The sequence below is a fragment of the Armigeres subalbatus genome, chromosome 1 (assembly GCF_024139115.2).
Source record: "Armigeres subalbatus isolate Guangzhou_Male chromosome 1, GZ_Asu_2, whole genome shotgun sequence".
Lineage (NCBI taxonomy): Eukaryota > Metazoa > Arthropoda > Insecta > Diptera > Culicidae > Armigeres > Armigeres subalbatus.
The window spans coordinates 311,597,737-311,624,578 of record NC_085139.1 but is presented as its reverse complement, the minus strand read 5'-3'; the positions used below and the strand labels follow the sequence as shown (position 1 = coordinate 311,624,578).

General features: G+C 39.5%; 1 protein-coding gene across 1 annotated transcript in view; it reads right to left on the bottom strand.

Annotated features, from left to right (window-relative positions):
- LOC134207926 (antigen 5 like allergen Cul n 1-like) overlaps positions 1–16,199 on the bottom strand; it is a 29,266-nt gene extending 13,067 nt beyond the window's left edge. The window contains exon 1 of the mRNA XM_062684001.1: positions 16,047–16,199. Coding sequence (XP_062539985.1) covers positions 16,047–16,050 — 4 coding nt within the window. The 5' untranslated portion in view covers positions 16,051–16,199. The remainder of the gene's footprint in view (positions 1–16,046) is intronic.
- Between the last annotated feature and the right edge of the window lie 10,643 nt (positions 16,200–26,842).

Here is a 26,842-nt window from a genome sequence, read left to right as displayed (position 1 = left end):
TTATGATTTTTTAAAAATAAAAAATTCGAAAAATAGCGATTTTTCTGGTAACCCTATATCGAACATGGTCACCCTAATAGAAAAATAAAAAAATACGGGTCTAATTGTTTTTGATGAAGAACATACCAAGCGATTTTGAGCAAAATTGGACAGCCTTTTTTTTTCAACTCTATTCTTTTCCCGTGGAATCGCTGTATACATATTCATTTTTATTGAAACTGTATGATTATATACATATAAAATAACCATCAGGGCACCCGATTGAAGCGATTTGAATAGGAAGAGTGGAATCGCCAACTTCCTATTGTTAACATCTCGTGGATAAAGGGCGGGCTCTTCTCCCCATCTATTGGGTCAATCTGGGAAACGAGGGCTAGATTATAATATTGCATGTACGAACTTTCTTCTTGAAGGAGATTCTCTATTCATCCCGTGGATTCGCATAAGCGTCTTTGCTTATGGAACCACCCCACCCATTTTTGGCCCTTCATACAGGAGTCTGATGAAATACAAACAATAGCATAATCATGATCAAATCGTTTGTCAGATATGGCCAGTGCTATCGGCAGGTGCCTTGCTACAATAGATGGTAGTATCATCATCATCATCATCATGAGCAGTTCCGTTTTTGTCATTGACATTCAACCACTTTTCAACTAAGATTTACGAATTTGATCCGACTTAATAAAATCTAAAGAGAATTCTACTATGGTTGCTTTTCTTCATATGGAGAGCATTTCGGAGTGATTAACCGGAGGTTTTATTAAAATTGATTCATATTAATTTGTTTTTGTATATATTATATTGAACTGATCTAAAATTATTTATCAGATCACTCTGTACAGGTAAACTATCCCTGTACAAAATCTGATAGATTTCTCGTGACAGAGCTGGCCTAACACTTTATATCATACTGATTGCATACCTGATATTATTCTATCAGGAAATCAAAAATCGTTGATTGCCTTAGAGTAATTTGTTATGGATTATAGCAAGGATGTTTTCGATCATTTAGTAATATAGGTTCGATAGTTTAGTAGTTTGTCAATAACTCATTCCAGAGGTTAAATGTCGAAAAATATCCGCACCAGAAGTCCACCATAAAACACGTTTTAAAATTTAACTTCTGGTATGAGTAATCGACAAACTAAATGATCGAACTTAGATTACTACATGATCCAAAACATGCTTGGATTGTAAAAAGTTTAGACACATTTTCCATTGACCTGCCAAAAAAAAAAATTTCCTCAAATCCTTCCGAAACTCAGCTTCTCCCACATAATCCGAGTGCTATTTGAAATCTTCAAACAGATGTGTTGTCACTATGAATGGGGTTCCAATTAGACTAGCGAAGTCCAAGATTTAGGACTTATGTATAGCATGAATTAATTAACTATCGAAAACCACACCGAAGGTATACAAGCGAAAAGGTACGAATATAGTAAGTAGTTATAGAAAATCAAAACCATTTACTAAAATAAATTGTTTTATTTACAAACTAATTGTTAGACCAGCCATGTTTACATATACTGTGCCAATATGAATTATTTGCTGAAACGCCAGGAAGAATGCATTACAGAGGATTCAAAATACATTATGAAACATTATGAATATTAGGCGATTTGAATGAATTGACACAAAAGCACATGACGTAAACTCAATCGTATATGTTTTTCAACGTCAGATGATTTAAATATGTCACGGAACCTAAAACACAGCTCCAGGTGCGTTGCCGCACGAATGCACAAGCCGATGATAAGTGCAAATTGCATATAACCTGTTATACTTCGATCAGCACTCATCCAAGAAGTAAAGATAGCTTAGGGGTAACATTCTAGGCTCTCACTCAGAGAGTTTGTGTTCGACGCTCATTCGGTTCTCATTTTTTTTCAAAAACATATTTATAAACAATTTTTATTTTCTAAAACTCAATACCAAATTTTTGAAACGACTTCTCTGCGATTGTAAACAAAGTTAAAAACATCGATTCGTCAAATCTAATCCAGCACCACTAACAGGTAGCCGAAGTATTTACCTATATGTTAGACTACATAGCTACACATGTCTTTTAATCGAAATAATTAGACTTTCATGTTGCCAATCTAAAAGAAAATTAAATTTCAAATCCGAAAAATCTAACTATTTTCGGCTAAAATGTGTTTTAACATTTTAACAATCATTTTAAAATTGACGCCCTTCACCCTTGCCGGGGTGATGGGCCAAGCGACGGCAAGCGACTGAAGCGAATGCAGTGACGTTTTATTTTAGTATTACAAAAAAATCCCGGGATATGGAACAAAAAATGTTTCCAGTTGGCAAACATTCGAGTGTTTCCCAGTTTGAAGTCAGAATCCAGCTTAGGCTTCTGTCACCCAATCAATAAGATCATACAATTGGATCGAGTGTTGGAATGTGCATATTTTCATTTTGTGCGTTTATTATAAAGACTTGCAGCTCTGTTCGAACTTAATCGTTTGTAGGGTATCTGTTCCCATATTAATAACAGCCCGTATATTAATCTCAACCGTCGATAAACCAAATAAAAAATCAATTTGATTACAATTTCTCACATCGTATGTACACAATAATGAATAGACCACCTTCTCCAATGTTTGGATTATTATTTAAAATTCTGTTTGAGTAATGTTTTAGTTCACAAGACTCAAATTATTAAAAACAAAATTATAAAACACATTTATTTTCATTTTCCTACCTCTGAACTGTTGATTTGATGCACTGCTCGATTGCTACTAGCAGATTCATCTCATTTCACGCCGTTGTTTTCCACTCAATTTCAAGCTAAAACGAATGTATCCTTTCAAAATACACTTCACAACACATAGAGCACATCACATTTTCACTATAAATATAATCATATTTGCAAAACTAACGCGATTTTCTATAGTTTGATATAGGTTTATTTCGAACAACGTCTAAATTATTCTTGTCCGTATTCCAAACTATTTACATGGCCTGCAGCATCTGGAAAGGGTTGCCGACCTAGATTTTTATTTCAAAAATGCTTGAATGAACTTTCATTGTGAAATTCAACTCTTATGTTTGTAAAACAAGGTATATCGAAGAGATAAGCTATGACAAACATAAAATTAAGCTGATAAGTTGGAAAACTACAACAAAAACTGGAATTTTGTAATTATGTTTCAACTTATGTTTTGTATCATTGAAGAATTCGGCATCACTGCAATCATATCGTTACGTATACACACAAGTAATAGTGTGCGTATTTTATGTTGGAAACAGTATTATTGATATAGGTATAAGCATAGGATGAACTGTTTTTGAATGTTATTGATATAGGTACATGGCGGGGATGATGTTTTTTAGCTAAATACTTCTATAATGTGATAATAATTTCATTTTTGAAGTTACCAAATTGTTATCAATTAAAAATGACGTTAGCCGAGCATAATTATTCTGATATTACTTGATTATTGGGTGAGGAATAAATACATTTCATATGCGCATTGGCTTATTGTTATTGATATAGGAACAGATACCCTATTATGACACTTTTGGTCTACAAGCCCTACGAGAAAGAAGTTTTCGTAAATAATTCCCCAGATAAAGGTGTTTTGAAATTTTAAATGAATTTTCATGCACATATTTGGGGCATGCGAATAAGTGCAATATTCAATCAAACTAAGTGTTATTTCACAGCAAATAATTTTGAAAATTCAACGACGTGTAAAATTGCCGCTAGTCTCAACAAAGTAATAAACACTTGATGTTCAATTAAATTTGATTGAATTTTACAAGCAAGCACGGTTTAAGTTTATTTCGATTTGAAAGAAAGGTAAGATCAATTGAATGTTACGTTTATTTGCATGCTCCAAATATGTGCATGAAAATACATTTAAAATCACAACATATTTTTATCTGTGTTATAATGCGAATAAATTTGTCGCTTGTAGAATTTATCTAATTTAATCGATAATAATGAATATTCACTTGTTGGGAATATTTGTGTTTTCACATGGCCGGGGTAACTCATTTTTCTACTCAAATTTTCGATTAGCAGATTTAATTGATAACAAATCGTATGGATATCCTACAAAAAATATACATAAAAATTGATATTGTATGATGTTCGTTTTATTTTTGCGAACGAAGACCACAAGTCAGTCAAAAAGCCGCTTGGTGCGATTTGGCTAAGCCCCGACCACATGTCGTTGAATTACCAATACTTTTTACTGTATTTCTTTCAAATTGATACATTCAAGGGGTAGACAAAATTCAGAAAAATATTCGCCCTGCCTTACGCCGTATGAATAAAAAATATTCCATTGTGTAATCAATGATATACTTAAAAGCTTTTAATGACAATTTATGGACTGGAAAATTAATTAAAAATGAAGATGGTAAAAATATGCAATTATGTACAAATGCAATAAAGCAATTTTCAATATAATATAATATCATAATTATTATGATTTGCTTTTTTGCTAATTCCAAAAGACGAATTCGAGAACGTTTTTGTGGTATGGTAGAAGCTGTGGGAGTTTTTCTCCAAATCTCCCACAGCATACTCTACCACAAAAACGTTCTCGAATTCGTCTTTTGGAATCTGCAAAAAGCAAATCATAATAATTATGTTATTATATTATATAGTTGTTAAATCGATTGTTTAAATTCGAAATCATTTAAAAAATTTAAAATCAAATTTTATTCCATCATAACATTTTCTATCACTTTGCGAATATTTCCTGAAATTCCTGAAATTCATTCAATTTACAAGCAGACAACGCAAGAAACATACACCCCCCTATGCTGCTCAAGCACTTCGGCGCCAACAGCACTTTTTTTGTGATTCTTGTGACGACCGCCAGACGTCAAAATGATCTACATACTACCTATGTGCTTTCTTGCCTCATATAGGTATTTACTTCTATCAGTGCTAAAAATAGAACAGAAGCACGGCTTGCTGTACGCGCTGTACGGGCTGTGTACAATGCGATGCCTGATGCAAGCTGAAAATAAACAGTCAAAGCTTGTGTTGCTGATGCTACGATGCGATGCCGACCGATGCGCAGTGGCGGAAACCCGTACAAAGAAAGATTCGTTTTTTTCGAGAAGCTCACACATATTGTGAATGAGCTAATTCCTTAATTTGTTGATTGTAGCTTGTTAATTAATTTTTTGTTAACTTGGTGTTAAAAAGTTGATGCTGTAAAGCATCTCCTAAACAAATGTGTATGGGCAAATTAAATTCTTTTAGTCTGACATTTATATGGGGGCCCGCCACTGTGCGACGGCACATTGCCATTCCTTTTTTCACCCGCATTCGTACGGGAGAGCGTTGAACAAAGCACGATGCATTTTGAAATTGCTATACATGAGTATGTGATATAGGGTATTTGTGTTTTTCTTAGCGCATGACTTAGCGCATTAGCAATAAGGGCGATGACATACTGACGCGTCGAGCGATGCGGAACGCGTCCAAGCACTCGTAAAGCAGAATATCAGCAAGAGAAATTCTTTTGTCTTGGACGCGTTCGCGCACTCACACGCGTTAGTATGTCATCGGCCTAAGACATGAGAAAAGTTATGTATGACGTTTAACATATATGTTAAAATCTAATCTCCTATAGGAGAGGGTTTTCAATTACTGAACGGATATCGGATAACGGATATTTGTAATTTCCATAGGGCACCCGTACCTTGAGTGTAGGTAGTGGGTTCTTATTATATATTTCCCATTATTATACACATATGTTTCCTTTCGTTGCGGTATGATGTAATTATGCCATCACACCAATATAATTTAAGCTAAGCTAAGCTAAGCTGAAACTGTATAGTTTCAATCAACAAACGATAAAAACAAATATTTTCTTTTCTCAATTCATTAATATTTCCAGTATAGGAACATTTACCCTAGCAGGATAAACTCTAATGCTATATAGAGGCAATAAACATATCTCCAATTCGATGATTTATGCTTGCACGTATCTTCTCACAAGTTAAGAGTATTGATGGTGCTGTGGTATAGTATGCGCTTCCCACCCCAGAGATCACGAGTTCGAATCCGAGGTAGGGCGTTTTGCTTTTTTTTTTGCACGTGAAAACAGTTTTTTCGCCGTAACTTCGGAACGCAATGTCCGATGGATCTAATTTTCAATAGCAAACTAAGTACCAAAAAGTGTGTCTCACATTTTTGTACACAAACACACACACACATACATACACACATACAGACATCACCTCAATTCGTCGAACTGAGTCGATTGGTATATAACACTATGGGTCCCCGGGCCTTCTATCAAAAGTTCTGTTTTGGAGTGATCCTATAGCCTTTACGTATACTTTGTATACGAGAAAGGCAAAACTAAACTGATTTAATTCTTAGGTTACCTAGGATTCTTAAGATTAACTCATAATCGGCAAAAATTCAAATGGTACACATTTGCGACATGGGCAGTATAGTTAGGTTTCTCGTCACCCAAAAAAAATCTTTTCCGGTGCATGATCATTGGCAGTTCGATAGTTATTATTTTTAATCTCCTGACTTTTACGCTAAGTCCATTATGCTTCCAAAAACTATTATTCTGTCAACACACAAATGGTCCAGAGTAAAGCTAAATTGTATCCAGAATGCGATATCCACTTCCAATTGGATCTGATCAAATGTAAAGGAAAAAGGTTCCAATAGTGTTCCATAAAACACCTCTCAATGACACGTACAGTGGCTAAGTAGACTAATTTATCTTAGTTCCGATGCCCTCATTATAGTGAGCTCAAGTTTGTAACTGTGGGGTATGAGTAAATTACCTTCACTGTATATTTAGAGGCATACCCCTAAACATGTTGGTAAACGAATGAATACCGATTCGTCTACCCACGGTGCCCCGGTAGACCGTTATTATAAAATAAAAATGTCCATCAAAACCAAGTACAGGGCTCGATTCCTGGGGTAATTCTGCACCTCTGGACCAATTTTTAAAAAAATCCCTAGGAGGAATCTCGAGAAATCTTGATTTGAAATTTTTAATTAAGAAATTTCAAAATAATCTTTATTTTAATTCAATAATATTCCCAAAATACCTTCAAAGCCGTCCAAAAAGTGGTCCAAGTTGTTTTCAACCAGTTTGCATTTGTTACCTTTATTACAATTATAAATTTTTACATCTGATTAAGCTCACCAAACTGACTTAGGTATGTTTTTTGTATGTCTTGAAGCCGTCTATTTTCAAGAATGCTACATCTCGTTCAGAACCATTCATGAATTCACGTGCAGGCTGCAGATTCTTTGTTGAATGCCATTCAGATTAAAGTTTGAATTTTTTTATTGTATTCACAAATGTATTCGAGCATCAGAAGTAAAGATTGGAGTACGGAAAAAATGATGAAAAAACCAACAGCTTAAAGATTTGTTTAAAGTAGTGTAGTTGTTTAGCATTATATAACAGGTTAGATCTTCGTCAGATGCTGTAACAATTGAATTGACGGACCTTTATCATATTCTAAGATTTCCCCGCAAAAGGATCATCGGACTGGTAATGACTCCAAAGATGGCGGTAAGGAAAAGCTACGATTTTCAAGAGTGAGCTCGGCATATAGAATGAGATCTCGAGAACCAAGGAAAACATCAGGAAAAATGCACAAGAGAAAGAAAAAAAATTTACAAGCTTTGTGCATATTCTTTTGGGTTTTCGGTTACGACGAAAATAAAATATTCAATTTTTGAACTTTTAAAAACACTTTAATAAATAAACAAAATGAACCTTTGCTTATCTCCGTCACTACATATCTAGTTCGGAGTTGTTAATACGATTTTAAAGTTGCTCGAAAAGCGCCATGTTGAGCAAATTTATGGGTGAACCAAGTACAGATGAGGCATCAACAAATTGCATAGAGTTCACTAGAATCCCGATCATTCGGATTACGTCATTACTCTGCTTAAACATTAACAATTTTCTAATTAATATTTCAATCAGCAGGTTCTAAATGATTTCAAAAAAGTGTACGCTAGATACACTGCCGTTATACGCGTAACTGTCCCATGTATATAGGAAAACCCAGCAAACATGGGACAAATATGCGTATAACGGCAGTACAGCTCTTTGTAACTCGATCATGGTTTTGAGGAAGCAATTGATGGCTTTGCTACCAGCTTGAAAAAGCCGCAGCTTCCATTCACGTCAAAGTACAACATCTTGAATTATCATGTTCCAGAGTTCTGTAGAGGTACCGGAATAGGTTTTCGCTTACATATCAAACATGATTCTTCTAGTCCATTGATTAGAACTTTGACGAGATTTGGCAGCAAATATAAGTGCTGTGATCGAGTATAACAGCTCTAACTACTATTATTCTACACGAACTCTGGTCTTACTTCTCTCCATTATGAACATAAACACTAAATTAAAATTAATTTTCACCTTTCATTTTATTAAAAATTGAAAGCAACACTTATACTAAACTCGAGCAAGTTAGCCATATAAAAACATTCTTAAGTCAGTTTGGTAAGATAAGTCAGTTTTAAGTATTTATAGTTCTAATAAAGGTTACGCGTACTTAGGGCCATCTTTGGCGTTGTTCAAGAGAATTGTGTGTGGCGGCGAAGGATGAAACAAAAGCTCGCCCAACTCTACGGCGAACCCAGTACCCAGAAGGTAGCTAAAGCTGGAAGGGTACGATGGGCAGGGCATATTTCAAGAATGCCAGACAGCAACCCTGCAAAGCTGGTGGTTACTTCCAACCGGCAGGTACAAGAAGAATTGAAGGACATCTATCTAGGTGGATTAATTAGGGTTTTTGGTGATATTTTTGGATTCTTAAATGGATTCTTTTGAAATTTCTTGACTAAAAACTTCAAATCAAGATTTCTCGAGATTCCTCCTAGGGATTTTTTTAAAAATTGGTCCAGAGGTGCAGAATTACCACAGGAATCGAGCCCTGTACTTGGTTTTGATGGACATTTTTATTTTATAATAACGGTCTACCGGGGCACCGTGCTACCCGTTTAACGATTACAGCATTATCATTATTGGTTTGGCGCATAGCAAGCCATGACTCTGCCTCTTTCTTCGTTGGACCATCGTGCTGGCCGGTTGCATCACCTCTTGATGCTCACGGTCAGCAGCTATTTTCCCGGGCGCAAATACAGTTCCCACAGTGGCGATCCTGCCAGGATTTATTGCTATCCTGCGACTATTTCGGCGGCCATCCAAAGTTATCTAATTGGTAAGTTTGAGAACGAATAATTAAGTGCAAAGAGAAAAAAAATACGAGTGATGCGGTTTGAAGTTTTTCGGAGATAATTTAGAAACGATAGAATTTTATTTTTTATTTTTAAAATGAAATGCAAATCGAATGAAAAAGTATGACACTTGGATCTCAACAGTGCCACCAAATGGGACGTTTGGTGATGAATGATGACGATGGTGATGGACGGATAGGAACTTCAGAGAAAAGCCCATATGAAATGGAGGATCTCTAGAAAGCCACTATACGGACGTATTGTGATGAGTTTGGTTTGCAACCAGATGGAATGATCGTCAGGCGGGACCGCGGGACGTCTGATTGAGTGTTAAGTACCACAGGTTGGGACTCCTGTGATGAATATTGGCTACGAGATAGAACTCTCGATGGAAAATGCAGATGCTACCAAACGGGACGTTTGGAAAACCATTCGCATGCTTGCAGCCCAGCTTGCAGCATGCAATAGCATTTTCAATGATGCGGGACGCACATTGGAGATTGTTTCATTGCCAAAAGTGAATTTTGGTGGATGGTTTGAAGATCACATGCTGGCGTTCATGTGATAAGTTCTTTAGAATTCTGCATCCTAAATGGATCGTTTAGTATTTATTGTGGTCACGTTGTCAACGAACATGTGAATGCGGATGCGAATGTTTATACTTTGAGTTAATCCAACAAAAAAGGTGCTCGCTTAAGCCTAGAACTTAAGAAAACAACGATCTGTAAACGAGCATGGAAGAAACCCTTTCTCCTATGATTATACGATCTATTAAAGGCAATTCAACATGTTCCATGTTAGAGTAGGTATATACGTATCGGCGCCATCACGTGGTCAAAATGAGGTTATTTTATATAATGTCGACATTGCTCCAATCAATATTCAATCGTTTGATCACAGTTCGGCTGGCAGTCGAGTAGATGAGATCTATTTTGATTTTGCATCTCAGGATGTTTGAAACGAAAAGAAAAAAGAGTTTTCAAACAAACCGTTTTTGAGAAATGTGAGTTCAATTAGTTAAGTTTATTTCCTTCTAGTTGGTTACAAGCAGAGTGTAAAATAATTGAAAATTTTTAGTGACGTCCTTTTTTCTTCATTTGTCAGTTCACTTCGGACACATTCATAGTCGGCTCTGGACAGTCAATATTCAGTTGAATATTAGTCATTGAATATTTATACACATTTTACAAATTGATAAATTATCTGAAATCTGAACACGTTTTAAATGAGTAAAGTGGTTTATCATACAGGACTGAATCCGATTTTCATCCGCGAGGCACTTTCAGCGGTAAACATCAACATAAACAATGCCAATTATGTTTTTTCTGCACATAGTAAACACATTCAGTTACAGTCGAATGAATGATTTCGTGGAGTAGTCGTCTGAATATTCATGCGATGTTTGTCAAAATTCGGACCGAAGTTGCTTCATGAAGATGAATATTTTAGGCTCTGGTTACAAGGATAGTTGACTCGTGGGATACATTTTATAAACGTTGATCAATTGTTTAATACTTTTCGTCACTTATATTTATATTCTACAACGAGTCTGTCTCTGGCAGTTGATTTGAAAAGAAGCAAAGCTTCAGGTTGAATGAGTTAAAGGCTAAAAGTGGCATAGATTCTTAGCATTTCGATCAGACCCATACATTTTGGTCGCAAGCTTTTCGTAGCGTACCGCATTCATCAATCCTCTACATGGCTTGAATTGCTTGAAAGATTGCAATCGTAATTCAAAAATAATCGATCCAGATATACGAGAATAGTTGTTAGAATACATAAAATGGCAAGTTGTATAAGCGTTGAAGCAGTATGTTCAAACTGAAAGATAAAGATTATTTTCGCACATGTGATTTAATTCTGAACGAAGTCGAGGAATGAAGGAAGTGATAGCCAAATACTTCAGAGTCGTTTGTTGATTAAGATAATGATTTAGCCGTTATTTAATCTGTCATGTGATTTCCCCGCATAGTTCTGGTGCGTAATGTTTTATATCATCTCTCCATTCGCAAGCACTTGTACACCACGCCTTTTAGAACACTTAAACAGGAAAGTAAGTTTGTTCTAGTTGTCGACAAAATGCGGTTCCAGAATGCGTCCCTGGATAACTATTGTGGCTTCGAGTCTGTGGCTTTTTGGTATGAGAACTCTTGGTGCCTTTGCACAAAAAGAGCGACGAACCGGTGAACGGATCCAATTGAAGGTGAAAAACGCCGCATCTTATAAGGTCGGTTTCCCATAGAAAATCGGGACATACCTCTTAGAATATAAACATAAATTAGTTGTGAATAGATCTAATAGATCAAACACTCACCATTGTCGGATGACATGGTGCTAGTTTACATAAGACTACCAATTGAATTAGATTAACCTGAGATTTAGAAAGTTGACATTTGAAAAGAATATTAAATCAGGTAAAACCACTTTAAGATATTTGACATCACTAATTGAAGTAAACCCTAGAATATTCTCATAAATCCATCGAAAATTCAAATTGTTGGAAGCTCATTGATTTTAATCATTTGCTCAGTAGCCCACGCTAGATTTTTTTTTCTTTTTTATGAGAGAAGAAGGGGAATGTGGGGTATGAGTAAATTACCTTCACTGTATATTTAGAGGCATACCCCTAAACATGTTGGTAAACGAATGAATACCGATTCATCTACCCGTTTAACGATTACAGCATTATCATTATTGGTTTGGCGCATAGCAAGCCATGACTCTGCCTCTTTCTTCGTTGGACCATCGTGCTGGCCGGTTGCATCACCTATTGATGCTCACGGTCAGCAGCTATTTTCCCGAGCGCAAATACAGTTCCCACAGTAACCAAGGAGTTATGTGTCAAGATCAAATAGATTAATTGATTTCGTCAACTGAAAAGTAGGTGTGCTGTCTCATATATCATAGTGGCAGTTCAATAATTATCGAATAACCCAGCTTGCAGAGCAAGATTACTTTTGATAGATTTATGTTTTAATGGTTTTGAGGGGTGCATCAGCCTTTTTTAACACTGGGTATTAGACTGGCCCAGGAAACAAAAAGTTGTCAAATTCCACGGGGATTGTGTCTTTTGGTGAGAAAATCAATCTCTCAAAATTTCAGCTCAATCGGTTGTTGCATAAGATGGCACAACTGATTTGAAGTTTGTATGGGGATTTCAGCCAAAATATATACAAAATATATAAAATACACCTCCGTCACTCATTCGATCTGAAAATTGGTTCTGATCGTTCGATTGAGCTCAGAATTGCAAAAAGGGTAGTTGGTATGTTACAGAACAATTTCACAGAACATTGTATGATGATTCAATGAACTTTTATATAGTTTTCGGCTGATGCTATTCGATCCATAAATCCAAAATAGCACAATCCAGCTCTCAATACATCAGCCGAAATCTAAGTAAAAGTTCATTTTATCATAGTACAATGTTCTGTGAAATTGTTCTGTAACATATCAACTGCCCTTTTTGCAACTCGGCAAGCCTCGTTAGATAAACGTACAACTCGTGCTGAAAAAATCATATTTTCAACTACTATTAAATATGTTATTTTGATCATTTACAATTAGTCCAAAATAGTTCAATTTTGTTTTGGGCGGGGTAAAATGGTCAGGCGGTGGGGTAAAGTGAACAATATTGTAAATAAAGCAAATAAGTCGATCAAAATATTTTAAACCAAATACATAATCTTAATAATATTCAAAATGTTACTTGGAAGGTATAAACCCTTCGTTTTATCACATATAAGCAGACGTACCGAGCTTGGTCAAAATGATAGGAAGAGATTTTTTTTAAATAGTGAACTATTACTATTACGCAATCACATTGCTGAACGCCGCCTACAAGGTACTCTCCCAAATTTTATGCCGTCAACTAACACCAATTGCAAGAGAGTTCGTGGGGCAGTACCAGGCGGGATTTATGGGTGAACGCTCTACCACAGACCAGGTGTTCGCCATACGTCAGGTATTGCAGAAATGCCGCGAATACAACGTGCCCACACATCATCTATTTATCGACTTCAAAGCCGCATATGATAGAATCGATCGGGACCAGCTATGGCAGCTAATGCACGAAAACGGATTTCCGAATAAACTGATACGGTCGATCAAGGCGACGATGGATCGGGTGATGAGCGTAGTTCGAGTTTCAGGAGCATTCTCGAGTCCCTTCGAAATCCGTAGAGGGTTACGGCAAGGTGATGGTCTTTCGTGTCTGCTATTCAACATCGCTTTGGAGGGAGTAAATACGAAGGGCAGGGATTGACACGAGTGGTACGATTTTCACGAAGTCCGTCCAGTTATTTGGTTTCGCCGACGACATTGATATCATGGTACGTAACTTTGAGAGGATGGAGGAAGCCTACATCAGACTGAAAAGCGAAGCTAAACGGATTGGACTAGTCATCAACACGTCGAAGACGAAGTACATGATAGGAAGAGGCTCAAGAGAGGTCAATGTGAGCCACCCACCACGAGTTTCTATCGGTGGTGACGAAATCGAGGTGGTTGAAGAATTTGTGTACTTAGGCTCACTGGTGACCGCCGATAACGATACCAGCAGAGAAATTCGGAGACGCATAGTGGCTGGAAATCGTACGTACTTTGGACTCCGCAAGACGCTCCGATCGAATAGAGTTCGCCGCCGTACCAAACTGACTATCTACAAAACGCTTATAAGACCGGTAGTTCTCTACGGACACGAGACCTGGACGATGCTCGTGGAGGACCAACGCGCACTGGGAGTTTTCGAATGGAAAGCGTTGCGTACCATCTATGGTGGGCTGCAGATGGCGGACGGTACGTGGAGGAGGCAAATGAACCACGAGTTGCATCAGCTGTTGGGAGAGCCATCCATCGTTCACACCGCGAAAATCGGAAGACTGCGGTGGGCCGGGCACGTAGCCAGAATGTCGGACAGTAATCCGGTAAAAATGGTTCTCGACAACGATCCGACGGTAACAAGAAGGCGAGGTGCACAGCGGGCAAGGTGGATCGATCAGGTGGAGGACGACTTACGGACCCTCCGCAGACTGCGTGGTTGGCGAAGTGCAGTCATGAACCGAGCTGAATGGAGAAGTCTTTTATGTGCAGCACAGGCCACTCCGGCCTTAGTCTGATGATAAATAAATAAATATTACCAGGTTTGGTTTTGGCATGCTTCGGCAGGAAATTCATCTAGTTTTGAAAAACGGGTTAAAATCATGTTCTGGCCGCAGGAGAAATTCAGAATTATTTGAGGGCATGTCAAAAATGCTAGATTTTGTGCGCCTATATTATTAAAATAGATGAAATCTAGCTTAACTTTTCGAAAGGTCCTGAGTAACATTTTTTTCATGAAATAATTTGAGTACTGCAATCAAAAGCCTTCATTTTTCACGAGAGGAGCCGGCCAAGGGCCGAAAATCTCGTTAATAAAGATAAATAATAATAATAATAGCCTTCATGATGTTCTGTTGATTGCGCTATTCAAATAAATTCATGAAAAAAATGTTACCTAATCCTTTTGAAAAGTTAAGCGAGAAATGTTGGCCCTTGTTATACTCTTTTACAGAAGCTAGAACTTTTACTGAGTTGATTGATATATGGATATCACAGATCGGATGACAAACATCTGAGATATGGATGTTTCCATTTACGAGGAGCTTTGGATGGAAATATTCGCTCAGGAATGTAGAAATTATTCGAAAATGTGTGTGTGAAGCGTAAATGACCTGATCTCCATTTTCTTCACCCCCTGATCGATGATCCCACTGTCAAACGAACCGATTAAGGTTGAAATTCGAGCTAGTTTGTCTTCATTTCTCTGTCAGAACATTGCTCACTTTACCCCCAGGCGACATGACTAATTTATCCCAATAGCTGAAGGTTTTTCAAATAACACCTAAACTCAATTAAAAAACTATCTTCTATCAACCAGTTCCGCTTCATAACAAGCAAAATGAACGATGTGAACGATATTTTGGTTCAGAACTTCTAACTCAGAGGCTTTCAGCATCGTAATTACTTAAGTACCCTAAAATCCCTTCCTTTCCGTTTATCTTATTGTATTCCCTAACCTCGACCAAACCGCGAGTCTTTAGGTTCCCCAAAACTAACATTATGTATAAGAGTCAAGAAATGTATTATTAAACTTGATTTCGCCTCCGCAACGCTGTACGGCAAATAAGCCGTAAAAAATATTTTAATGACTTAAATGCAACAGTGCTGAAATTACATCACAATTTTTTTTTTTTTTGACGTTTTAACCCCTAACGGTCATTCACGTCTGGCACATCATAATAGCATTTTGCGAAAGCGCTCAGAATTTTGCTAAAATCTAGCTGGTCAATAGATATTTCATGATTTGAATTAGCTCGGAGAGCATGAAATGCTTAATTTATGGTGTAGCATAGAAAACAATACGAGAAATCCATAAACAGGAGATAAACAAGCCGTTACCCACTTTACCCCGCCTGTTCACTTTACTACCGCTACCCCTACAAGAGCACAATGCGGTCTGATTCCTATTTGCTTTCATTATTGATGTCACTGTGATTTAGCCGTCTCCATATTGAGAATATGATTTTACTTGCAAATCCAACTGAAAAACTTCTTCGTCACAACTCCACTTAATATCACTATCAATTTGTGTATATATATACCTTCCAACAGAACGAATGATTTGAAATAATATGAATATTTCATCTTCAACTATAATAAGGGTGTCAAGTGTCTTATTTGATGCAAATATAGAATTAGATTGAGGAACACTTTGGAATAATGTCAATTCTCATATGCGTTTAGGCATCTTAAAAAATAATTTTAAAAGAAGTTTCTGTAATCCACCTACCCATAATTATGCACTTCGATTTGATTGTTTCACTCCGTACTGCTTTGTTTTTAATCAAATCGCCACTTCTCTTTAAAAAAAGTCAAAGACAAACTCAGCACTCCTTGAAAACACAACCGTCACACGCTGCTGACCGACAACCGTCCGCGCCAACACTCGAATAAGCGTCCCGTTTATTCCAGGCAGTCGTTTTATATAATACGATTTGCCTATCCATTCATTGAGGTAGGGCAGGATTTTCTCCTTCTATTCTGCTACAGACCGTTGCCCATCTTTTGAGACTTTTAGAAGCTCTAAGATAGCAGCCGGCCCTCCCCAGACCCAAGAACATCAGCTTGTACATCTCCCGTACACCTGCTCGACGGTGGATCGCAGATCTGATAAAAGAGAGGCACAGTTCTTCTCTTCTCATTTGTATTACCTGTTTGATTACTATCGACTCCGAAGCCGATCATTTTTACTAACGCGAGCCGATACTAACAAAAAACTGTTGTAGTCTCAGCGTCATTCAGTTTTTAATGACTACAACGTTTATGAACTTGCGACTTCCGTTGGTATTCCTGAATTCCTCTGGTAGAAGAGAGGCGGCGCCCTATCGATATCCAATTAGCAACATGAAGAAGCAAAACAAGCATCGTTTAAGTTACAGTAAACAATTGTACGGAACAAAAAATATGGAAATGATCGCCGCCCATGCGGAGATCGGGTTCATTGAAAAAGTACCTCAGCAAGCCGACCGTTCGATGATGCTTGGACAAAATGTGTTGTATGTTTACTACACTTGAAAAGATATCGGCTTCATCACTTCAACGATTGCTTTGGTTATTGGCGACAAGCAAATAATTCAGTTAAAAAGTTCCTTTTCATTCAGCTCAATTTTGTTGAAAATATAAGCTACGAGCAAAGCTGTCCCAGACGCAGGCACGTGGTGCATCTTAGTTGGCATGATCTGAATGGAAATGGTCATCTTACTGCGCTTGAGAAGCGAGCTCTTCAATCGTATTTTTGATTTTTGATTCTCAATTCAAATCACATTGTTCATAGTTGTCATCACTTTTGATGGAATGCAAGTGTGCCATTATTCAATCATAAACAGTAGCGCCCGTTATTAGGTGAGACCAGTAGGCTGGTAACTGTCTTGATCATCATGAGCTAGCGAGAAAAGGGGGTTCCTCGCTCTCAAGAAACAGTTGTGGGTTGCTGGGTTTTTCGTCGTATGCCAAACACTCATTATGGGAGTTTAGTTCTATTTTTAAATAATTAAGTAAACACTAGTCGGGTAGACTTTACCCCTCTCAACCCTATTTTACTTAGAACCAAAGTAATTTTGTATTATAGAGTATTTTTACTAAAGAACATCTGATTGCAGCGCATGCACTGATATTACATACATATAAGTAAAGTGGTAGAGTTGAATGGGCTACTAGAGACTCGTCTTATGGCAGATTCATGTGGGCTAATGATTTGCTGTCCAAGATTGTGAGCTGACAAAATTGACGACCTTTTTCAGCGGCATTCTCAGCAGGAGTTATCAAGCAATCCGTAGGGAGTTGAATGTGTCGAGGCATGGATTACAAAATTGAGGTTAAATTCCTGAAAGGCTTGACACAGTCTGAGAGAGTGCCAATCTTGTAAAAAAATCATTATTTCTGAGGTTCAACATTGTGGCTAACTATGTTGCGGTGATTGCAACTTGGCTTAAGCGCAGGCAGCCTAGTACGTTGCGAGGGACGTTGTCGCAGACAAATCATGTCCTTGCTTTTTTTTAACTAATTTTATTTGCTAATTATCTAATACATGCATTCATCTCTTAGACTAGGTGTTCCGTGTTTTCTTAACACACATCATCCTTATTTGCTATATTACATTTTTAGTTATTATTAATACATTTCAATTGCCTCTGGCAGTTAAGATATTTCCTCTGGTTGAATTGAACCATGTAGGAATAACAATGTTTTTAGCTTAAACTAAACCTAACTTAATTTAAACTAAGGGTACAAGGAACTAATTTGTCGATTTTTGCCTAAATTTGGAAATTATTTTGTTGGACATTTGTTGCAATGTATCAATCTTAGAAATTCTATGAAGTTCATTTTTACTATACCACGGAGGCAGCTTCAGAATCATTTTCAAAATTTTATTTTGAATCCTCTGAAGTGCCTTCTAGTCCATATTGGCACAGCATTCTACATGGCTGGTCTAAAAATTTGTTTGTAAATCAAAAGTTTGTTCTTAAGACAAAGTTTTGATTTTCTGTTTATAAGTGGATATAGACACTTAATATATTTGTTACATTTGGCTTGAATACCTTCAATGTGACTTTTAAAAGTTAATTTTTGATCCATCAGTCCTAAATATTTAGCTTCGCTAGACCAATTAATTGGAACCCCATTCATAGTGATAATATGTCTGCTACTAGCAGACTGCTAGAAGGCTTCAAATAAGAAGCTCTCGGCTTATGAGGGAAAATTATAAGCTGAGTTTTGGAAGCATTCGGGGAAATTTTCCATTTTTGCAAGTAAGTGGAGAAAATATCCAAACTTTTTTGCAATCTACTACAAATGACACGAAGGCTTCGCCCTTTGGCTGAAAGGCCCGTGTCATCTGCAAACAAAGATTTTTGACACCCTGGTGGTAAATCAGGTAAGTCAGAAGTAAAAATGTTATACAATATGGGGAACACCAGCACTTACAGGTAATCTAACAGATTTCGAATTCTGATAGTTTACCTGCAGTGAGCGATCTGTTAAATAATTTTGGGTCAGTTTAATAATGTATGTACAGAGAAAAATTAAAATTCATCAATTTTATAATCAAACCTTCATGCCAAACACTGTCAAATGCTTTCTCTATATCAAAAAGAGCAACTCCAGTCGAATATCCTTCAGATTTGTTGAGGCGAATTAAATTCGTAACTCTTAATAACTGATGAGTGGTTGAATGTCCATGTCGAAAACCAAATTGCTCATCAGCAAAAATAGAATTATCATTAATATGAACCATCATTTTATTTAATATTATCTTTTCAAACAGTTTGCTTATTGAAGAAAGCAAACTGATTGGGCGATAACCAGAAGCCTCAGCTGGATTTTTGTCCGGCTTCAAAATTGGAACAGCTTTGGCGTTTTTCTGCGTTTTTCCATTTATCTGGAAAGTATGCCAATTGAAAACATTGTTATATAAATTAACCAAAAAGGATAAAGAGCTCTCAGGAAGTTTTTTGATAAGTATGTAGAAAATACCATCATCACCCGGGGCTTTCATATTTTTAAATTTTCTAGTAATAGATCTCACTCCATCCAAATTAGTTCCCAACGAAGAGTCAAAAACATTCTCTTGGTTGAGAATGTCTTCGCAGCTACGTGTAACCTGATCCTCAATTGGACTAGTGAGACCTAGACTAAAATTATGGGCACTCTCGAACTGCTGAGCAAGTTTTTGAGCCTTTTCGCCATTTGTCAATAACATTTTAGTTCCCTCTTTAGGGTCCGTTCACAAATTACGTAACGCTGTAGGGGGGAGGGGGGAGATTCAACTTGCGTTATACTTTGGTGGGGGAGGGGTGGGTACTATCAAATGTTACGCATAACGCGAATAAATATTTATTTTGAACGCTGATAACTGATTAAAAAATCACTGATTGAAGTATTATTGCTGACATGTCTTGATTTTTTTAACTATCATTTATTTGGAAGGCTCATTTGCCGTAAAGCATTACGGAGCCGAAATCATGTTTTTAAATACAGTTTTTCATGATTCTTATACACTAATGTTAGTTTTGGGGAACTGAAAGACTCGCGGTTTGGTCGAGGTTAGGGAATACAATTATACAATAGAAAAGGAAGGGAATTTAGGGTGCTTAATTAATTACAATACTGATGTTCACACAGTTGAAATCCTTGGCAAAGTTTCACATCTGTAACGAGACAAACATTTTTTGGGAGACAGCAGCGAGAGGAAGACATACGAATGGGGTTTAACGGTAGACAACAGGAGGAAGACATTTATAAGGGATTGCGACAGCAAAAGAGATGGATGGACGACGATTATAATCTAACATCAGCAACTTTCAAGAATTGATGGACAAGGTACATGTATTCGAGATCAAGGCCCGCCAACACTTCCCTAATAGGCTTTGGCTGCTTTCCTCGGATCCGAAGATGTTCAGTTAGCGCCGATCTGGGGCCACGATGCTCCTCGCACGCCCACACGACATGGTCAATGTCCTGATAATCTGCCTCGCAAACACAGAGATTGCCTTCTGAGAGCCCCACTCGAAAAAGATGTGCATTTAAAGAGTAGTGATTGGACATTAGACGACACATGGTTCGAATGAAGTCTCGTCCCAAATTCAATTTTTTGAACCATGGCCGCTTCGACACCTGTTGGCGAATTGAATACAGCCATCTACCCATCTCCCCATTTGTCCATTTTTGTTGCCAGCTGATCAAGGTTTCCTGACGAACTAATGAGAAAAATTCATCGAAGGTGATTTGCCGATCGTAAATATCACCTTCCATAGCGCGCACGAAAAGCGTTGAATACTCCGAAACCAGTGGAGTCATCCGATTTTGACCCATCTGTAAAAAAGCTTTTTTCTTCACTGACATGCCTGTATTTGTTTGCAAATAATGGAGGTATGACCTCCGGACGAAGGAAGTCTGGTATTCCATGAACCTCCTGCTTCATGGACAGATCAAAAGTTACAGAGGAACTGAAGGAGTCTAAGAAGTTAGCACGATTGGTATCTACCGAAGAAGGGCTTATCTCCAGCGTTATGTACCAGTGGTAAATACTCATGAATCGAGATTGAGGGTTTTGTTCGAGCAGCTTTTCGAAGTTGTCAATGGCCAATGGATTGAGAAACTACCGTATTCGAGAACCGACAAAATGGTTGATCGATACAACGTTATAAAATCTTCGGGATGCGTTCCCCACCATGTTCCGGTTTTTGATCGCATGAAGTTGATCAGATTCTAGCATTTTTGTGTCAGATACACATTGTGCTTCCCGAAGGTGCATTTCGAGTCGAACCAGACCCCGAGGTATTTTGAAGACATTCTATGAGTGATTGTCTTACCCATCAGTTGGAGCGGGAACTTTGCCGGCTTATGTTTTTTTGAAAAGACAACCATCTCAGTTTTCTCCGGAGAGAATTCGATACCCAGCTTCGTAGCCCAAGTGGACAAATTGTCCAAAGTATCTTGCAATGGTCCTCGCAGATCAAACGGCTGTTGGCCCCGAAACGGATACAACACAATCATCTGCAAGCTGTTTCAACGAGCAATTTGGCATGAGACATTCATCAATGTCTCTGACGTAAAAATTGTAAAGAAGGGGGCTCAAACATGAGCCCTGGGGGAGACCCATTTAGCTAATTCGTGAAGTTGCCGAGTCACCATGAGAAAAGCTCATACGCTTCTCTGACAACAAATTGTACAAATAGTTGTTCAAAATTGGTGAAAGTCCACACTCGTGGAGCTCATGGATGTTAACGATCAGTCAGTAATTTGCGTTCGATCATTTAGTAGTTTGTCAATAACACATTCCAGAAGCTGAATTTCAAATTATGTTGTATGGTGGACTTCTAGTGCGAAGGTTTTTCTACAACTCTGCCTGATGGTTTGTTGTTTGAATTCCACTAGTAACGGAGTTATAGTTTTAGTTTCAGTAGTTTAGACTAAATGATAACAAAATTCAAATCATTTAGTTTGAGCTACTGCAACTAGCGCTCTAACTCTGTTATTAGTTGAATTTTAATAACGAATCATTAGGCAAAGTCCACCATACAACATATTTTGAAATTCAGCTTCTGGAATGTGTTTTTGACAAACTACTAAATGATCGAACGCAAATTACTGAATGATCGTTAACATCCTTGGGGAGCTTGTCAGATAAGACATCGACGCAAACTGAATCGAAAGCCCCCTTAATGTCCAAAAACACTGAGCCCATTTGCTCTTTTTTAGCGAAAGTAAGCTGAATTTCTGAAGAAAGTAACGCAAGACAGTCGTTCGTTCCCTTGTCCCTGTGGAAACCAAATTGTGTATCTGACAACAAACTATTCGATTCAACCCATTTGTCTAGCCGGAAGAGAATCATCTTCTCCAACAGCTTCCGAAGACATGACAGCATCGCGATGGGCGATACGAGTTACAATCCGACGGGGATGACTATCACCCTCACTTCCCTCCAATCATCCGGAACAATGTTGGACTCCAGTAACTGATTGAACAAGTTCAATAAGCGCCTCTTTGCGACGTTTGGGAAGTTTTTGAGTAAATTGAACTTGATTCTATCCATCCCAGGAGCGGAATTGTTACATGAGAGGAGAGCAAGCGGAGTTCAATCATCGAAAAGGGGCGATCCATATCATCCCTATCAGCAAAAGTATCAAGTGACTATTGCTTCACCGACACCGAATCCGGACAAACTTTCTTTGCGAAGTCGAGTATCCATCGCGACGAGCTTTCACGATCTTCGTTTACGGACGACGCGTTGCGCATTCTTCTCCCGACGGTCCACAAAGTTTTCATTGAGGTCTCGTGCGATAAACCTTCAACAAAAGTGCGCCAATATCCGCGTTTCTTCACTTTGACCAGCTTCTTGAACTGGATCTCGAGCGCGATATACCGTTTGTGAAGTATGATCGAACCGTGTTTCCGAAATTCAACATGTCTTGATCAAGACGATGAATACGCATCAACCTATCATCTTCACTACTAGCCATAATTATCCCATGTTAGTCTTCGTAGTTTTTTAGTTTTTATCTCAAAGCATGCTATTTTGGCGCATTTTTTTTAATTCTAAAAGACAGCGATTAAACCTACAAGCCAAGCCAAAGTTAGTAAACAGTTCAATTGAAAAATGATATGTTTATCGCTATCGCGTTAGTCATAACCGAATTCAAGCACATAGTGGATGCATAAAAACACCAAGCAAACATTGTATGACAGTGCAGCTCCGCTAAACTATTTGATTTGAAAGGTCATGATCGAAAATTATGTTTTCGTTTCCACTTCTTCTTCTTCATCAGCATGGGCAGCAGGGACTATGTCCAAGGGCTTGACGATCCCTTCCCAGGCCATCTGCGAGTTGTGGCGCCTGCCTAGGATGTGGTGGGGTTTGACAGTGGGCCCTGTTAAACCTCTATAAAAAGCTGCATGTATCCGCAAGTAGGCTCCGCCAAAGCGACCGTGTGCCGCTCAAAGCGCACAAGCCCAAGTCCTGGTGTTAGGTGGGACGCTAAACAGCCCTGACACGACGGCCCTCCGACGAGACAGGAGGTTTGCGCAGGCCCAATAAGCCGCCTTTAAAAACAACTATTACGAACGACATAGAAGATAATACGACTCGATACAATCGGCAACAATCAACACGCGTCGGAGTCGTCCGCCGCGGCTTAACATTGGGCGGCTACAAGACGGTAGACTAGCCCAAGACTACGCGCAGCAGCTGGAAGTGGCACTCCCAACGGAAGAGCAGCTAGGCGCAGCGTGTCTTGAAGATGGCTGGAGAGATATTCGATCCGCCATTGGAAGCACCGCAACCGCTGCACTAGGCACGGTGGCTCCGGATCAGAGAAACGACTGGTATGACGGCGAATGTGAGCAGTTAGTGGAAGAGAAGAATGCAGCATGGGCGAGATTGCTGCAACACCGCACGAGGGCGAATGAGGCACGATACAAACGGGCGCGGAACAGACAAAACTCGATTTTCCGGAGGAAAAAGCGCCAGCAGGAAGATCGAGACCGTGAAGAGACGGAGGAACTGTACCGCGCTAATAACGCACGAAAGTTCTATGAGAAGTTGAACCGTTCACGTAAGGGCCACGTGCCACAGCCCGATATGTGTAAGGACATAAACGGGAACCTTCTTACGAACGAGCGTGAGGTGATCCAAAGATGGCGGCAGCACTACGAGGAGCACCAGAATGGCGATATGGCAGACAACGGTGGCGGTATGGTAATGAACCTAGGAGCACGCGCGCAGGACATGCGACTTCCGGCTCCGAATCTCCAGGAAATCCAGGAGGAGATCGGCCGGCTGAAAAACAACAAAGCCCCTGGAGTTGACCAACTACCAGGAGAGCTGTTTAAACACGGTGGTGAAGCACTGGCTAGAGCGCTGCATTGGGTGATTACCAAGGTTTGGGAGGATGAGGTTCTGCCGCAGGAGTGGATGGAAGGTGTCGTGTGTCCCATCTACAAAAGGGCGATAAGCTGGATTGTAGCAACTACCGCGCAATCACATTGCTGAACGCCGCCTACAAGGTACTCTCCCAAATTTTATGCCGTCGACTAACACCAATTGCAAGAGAGTTCGTGGGGCAGTACCAGGCGGGATTTATGGGTGAACGCTCTACCACAGACCAGGTGTTCGCCATACGTCAGGTATTGCAGAAATGCCGCGAATACAACGTGCCCACACATCATCTATTTATCGACTTCAAAGCCGCATATGATACAATCGATCGGGACCACCTATGGCAGCTAATGCACGAAAACGGATTTCCGGATAAACTGATACGGTTGATCAAGGCGACGATGGATCAGGTGATGTGCGTAGTTCGAGTTTCAGGGGCATTCTCGAGTCCCTTCGAAACCCGTAGAGGGTTACGGCAAGGTGATGGTCTTTCGTGTCTGCTATTCAACATCGCTTTGGAGGGAGTAATACGAAGGGCAGGGATTGACACGAGTGGTACGATTTTCACGAAGTCCGTCCAGTTATTTGGTTTCGCCGACGACATTGATATCATGGCACGTAACTTTGAGAGGATGGAGGAAGCCTACATCAGACTGAAAAGCGAAGCTAAACGGATTGGACTAGTCATCAACACGTCGAAGACGAAGTACATGATAAGAAGAGGCTCAAGAGAGGTCAATGTGAGCCACCCACCACGAGTTTCTATCGGTGGTGACGAAATCGAGGTGGTGGAAGAATTCGTGTACTTGGGCTCACTGGTGACCGCCGATAACGATACCAGCAGAGAAATTCGGAGAAACATAGAGGTTGGAAATCGTACGTACTTTGGACTCCGCAAGACGCTTCGATCGAATAGAGTTCGCCGCCGTACCAAACTATCTACAAAACGCTTATAAGACCGGTAGTTCTCTACGGACACGAGACCTGGACGATGCTCGTGGAGGACCAACGCGCACTGGGAGTTTTCGAAAGGAAAGTGTTGCGTACCATCTATGGTGGGTTGCAGATGGCGGACGGTACGTGGAGGAGGCGAATGAACCACGAGTTGCATCAGCTGTTGGGAAAACCATCCATCGTTCACACCGCGAAAATCGGAAGACTGCGGTGGGCCGGGCACGTAGCCAGAATGTCGGACAGTAATCCGGTGAAAATGGTTCTCGACAACGATCCGACGGGAACAAGAAGGCGAGGTGCACAGCGGGCAAAGTGGATCGATCAGGTGGAGGACAACTTGCGGACCCTCCACAGACTGCGTGGTTGGCGAAGTGCAGCCATGAACCGAGCTGAATGGAGAAGTCTTTTATGTGCAGCACAGGCCACTCCGGCCTTAGTCTGATGATAAAAAAAAATCATCTCCCGTATTCTGTTCAACAGATTGAGACCGCTTGAAGAGTCCTTCGTCGGCGAATACCAAGCAGGTTTTCGTGAGGGCCGATCAACGATGGATCAAAACAAATCCTTGCAGACACATCATCTGTTTATTGATTTCAAGGCAGCGTACGATTCAGTGAAACGGAATGAATTATGGCAAATTATACTTGAACATGGTTTTCCGGCGAAACTGATACGGCTGATTAGTATAACGTTGGACGGATCGAAATCAAGTGTAAGGGTTGCGGATGAAATATCGACATCATTTGTTACCTTAGATGAATTAAAGCAGGGTGATGCACTCTCGAATCTACTGTTCAATATAGCGCTCGAGGAAGCGATTAGGAGAGCTGATGCGCGAAGAAGCGGTACCATTATCACAAGATTGCATGCTCCTGGGTTTTGCGGACGATATCGATATTATCGGAATTGATCGCCGGGCCGTGGAAGAGGCTTTTGTGCCTTTTAAGAGGGAGACAGCGAGGACTGGACTCACGATCAATACCAGCAAAACGAAGTATATGGTCGCTGGCAATCAACGTGGGTTCATTAGTGGTGGTGGTAGCGAAATGGTGCTGGATGGTGAAAAGTTTGAAGTGGTAGAAGAATTTGTGTATCTTGGAACATTAGTGACATGCGATAATGATGTTACCCGTGAGGTGAAAAGGCGTATTACAGCTGCAAATAGGGCTTATTACGGACTTCGTAACTAGCTTAAGTCCCGTAGTCTGCAAACGAAAACAAAACTCGCGCTGTATACTACTCTGATTCTTCCGGTGGCTTTATACGGCCATGAAACATGGACGTTAAAGGAGGCTGATCGGAGAGCTTTCGGACAATACTCGGCGGTAAACAAGAGAACGGTATCTGGCGGCGTCGCATGAATCACGAATTGTACCAGGTATATAAAGGGCTGGATATTATTAAGCTTATACAACACGGCAGACTACGGTGGGCTGGTCACGTTGTTCGTATGCCAGAATTACGTCAAGCGAAGATAATATTTAGTAGAGAACCAGGAAGAGGCCGCAGGCTTAGTGGAAGGCCACGTACACGATGGCTTTTTGCAGTTGAGGAGGACCCGAGGGCGCTCAATGTTCAGGGCGACTGGAAGCGATTGGCCCAGGATCGAGTCCAGTGGAGAAGGATACTCCATTCGGCGTAGGTTCATCGAAGAGCTGTAGCCCATCAAGTATCAAGTAAGTACATGCGAAAGTGCA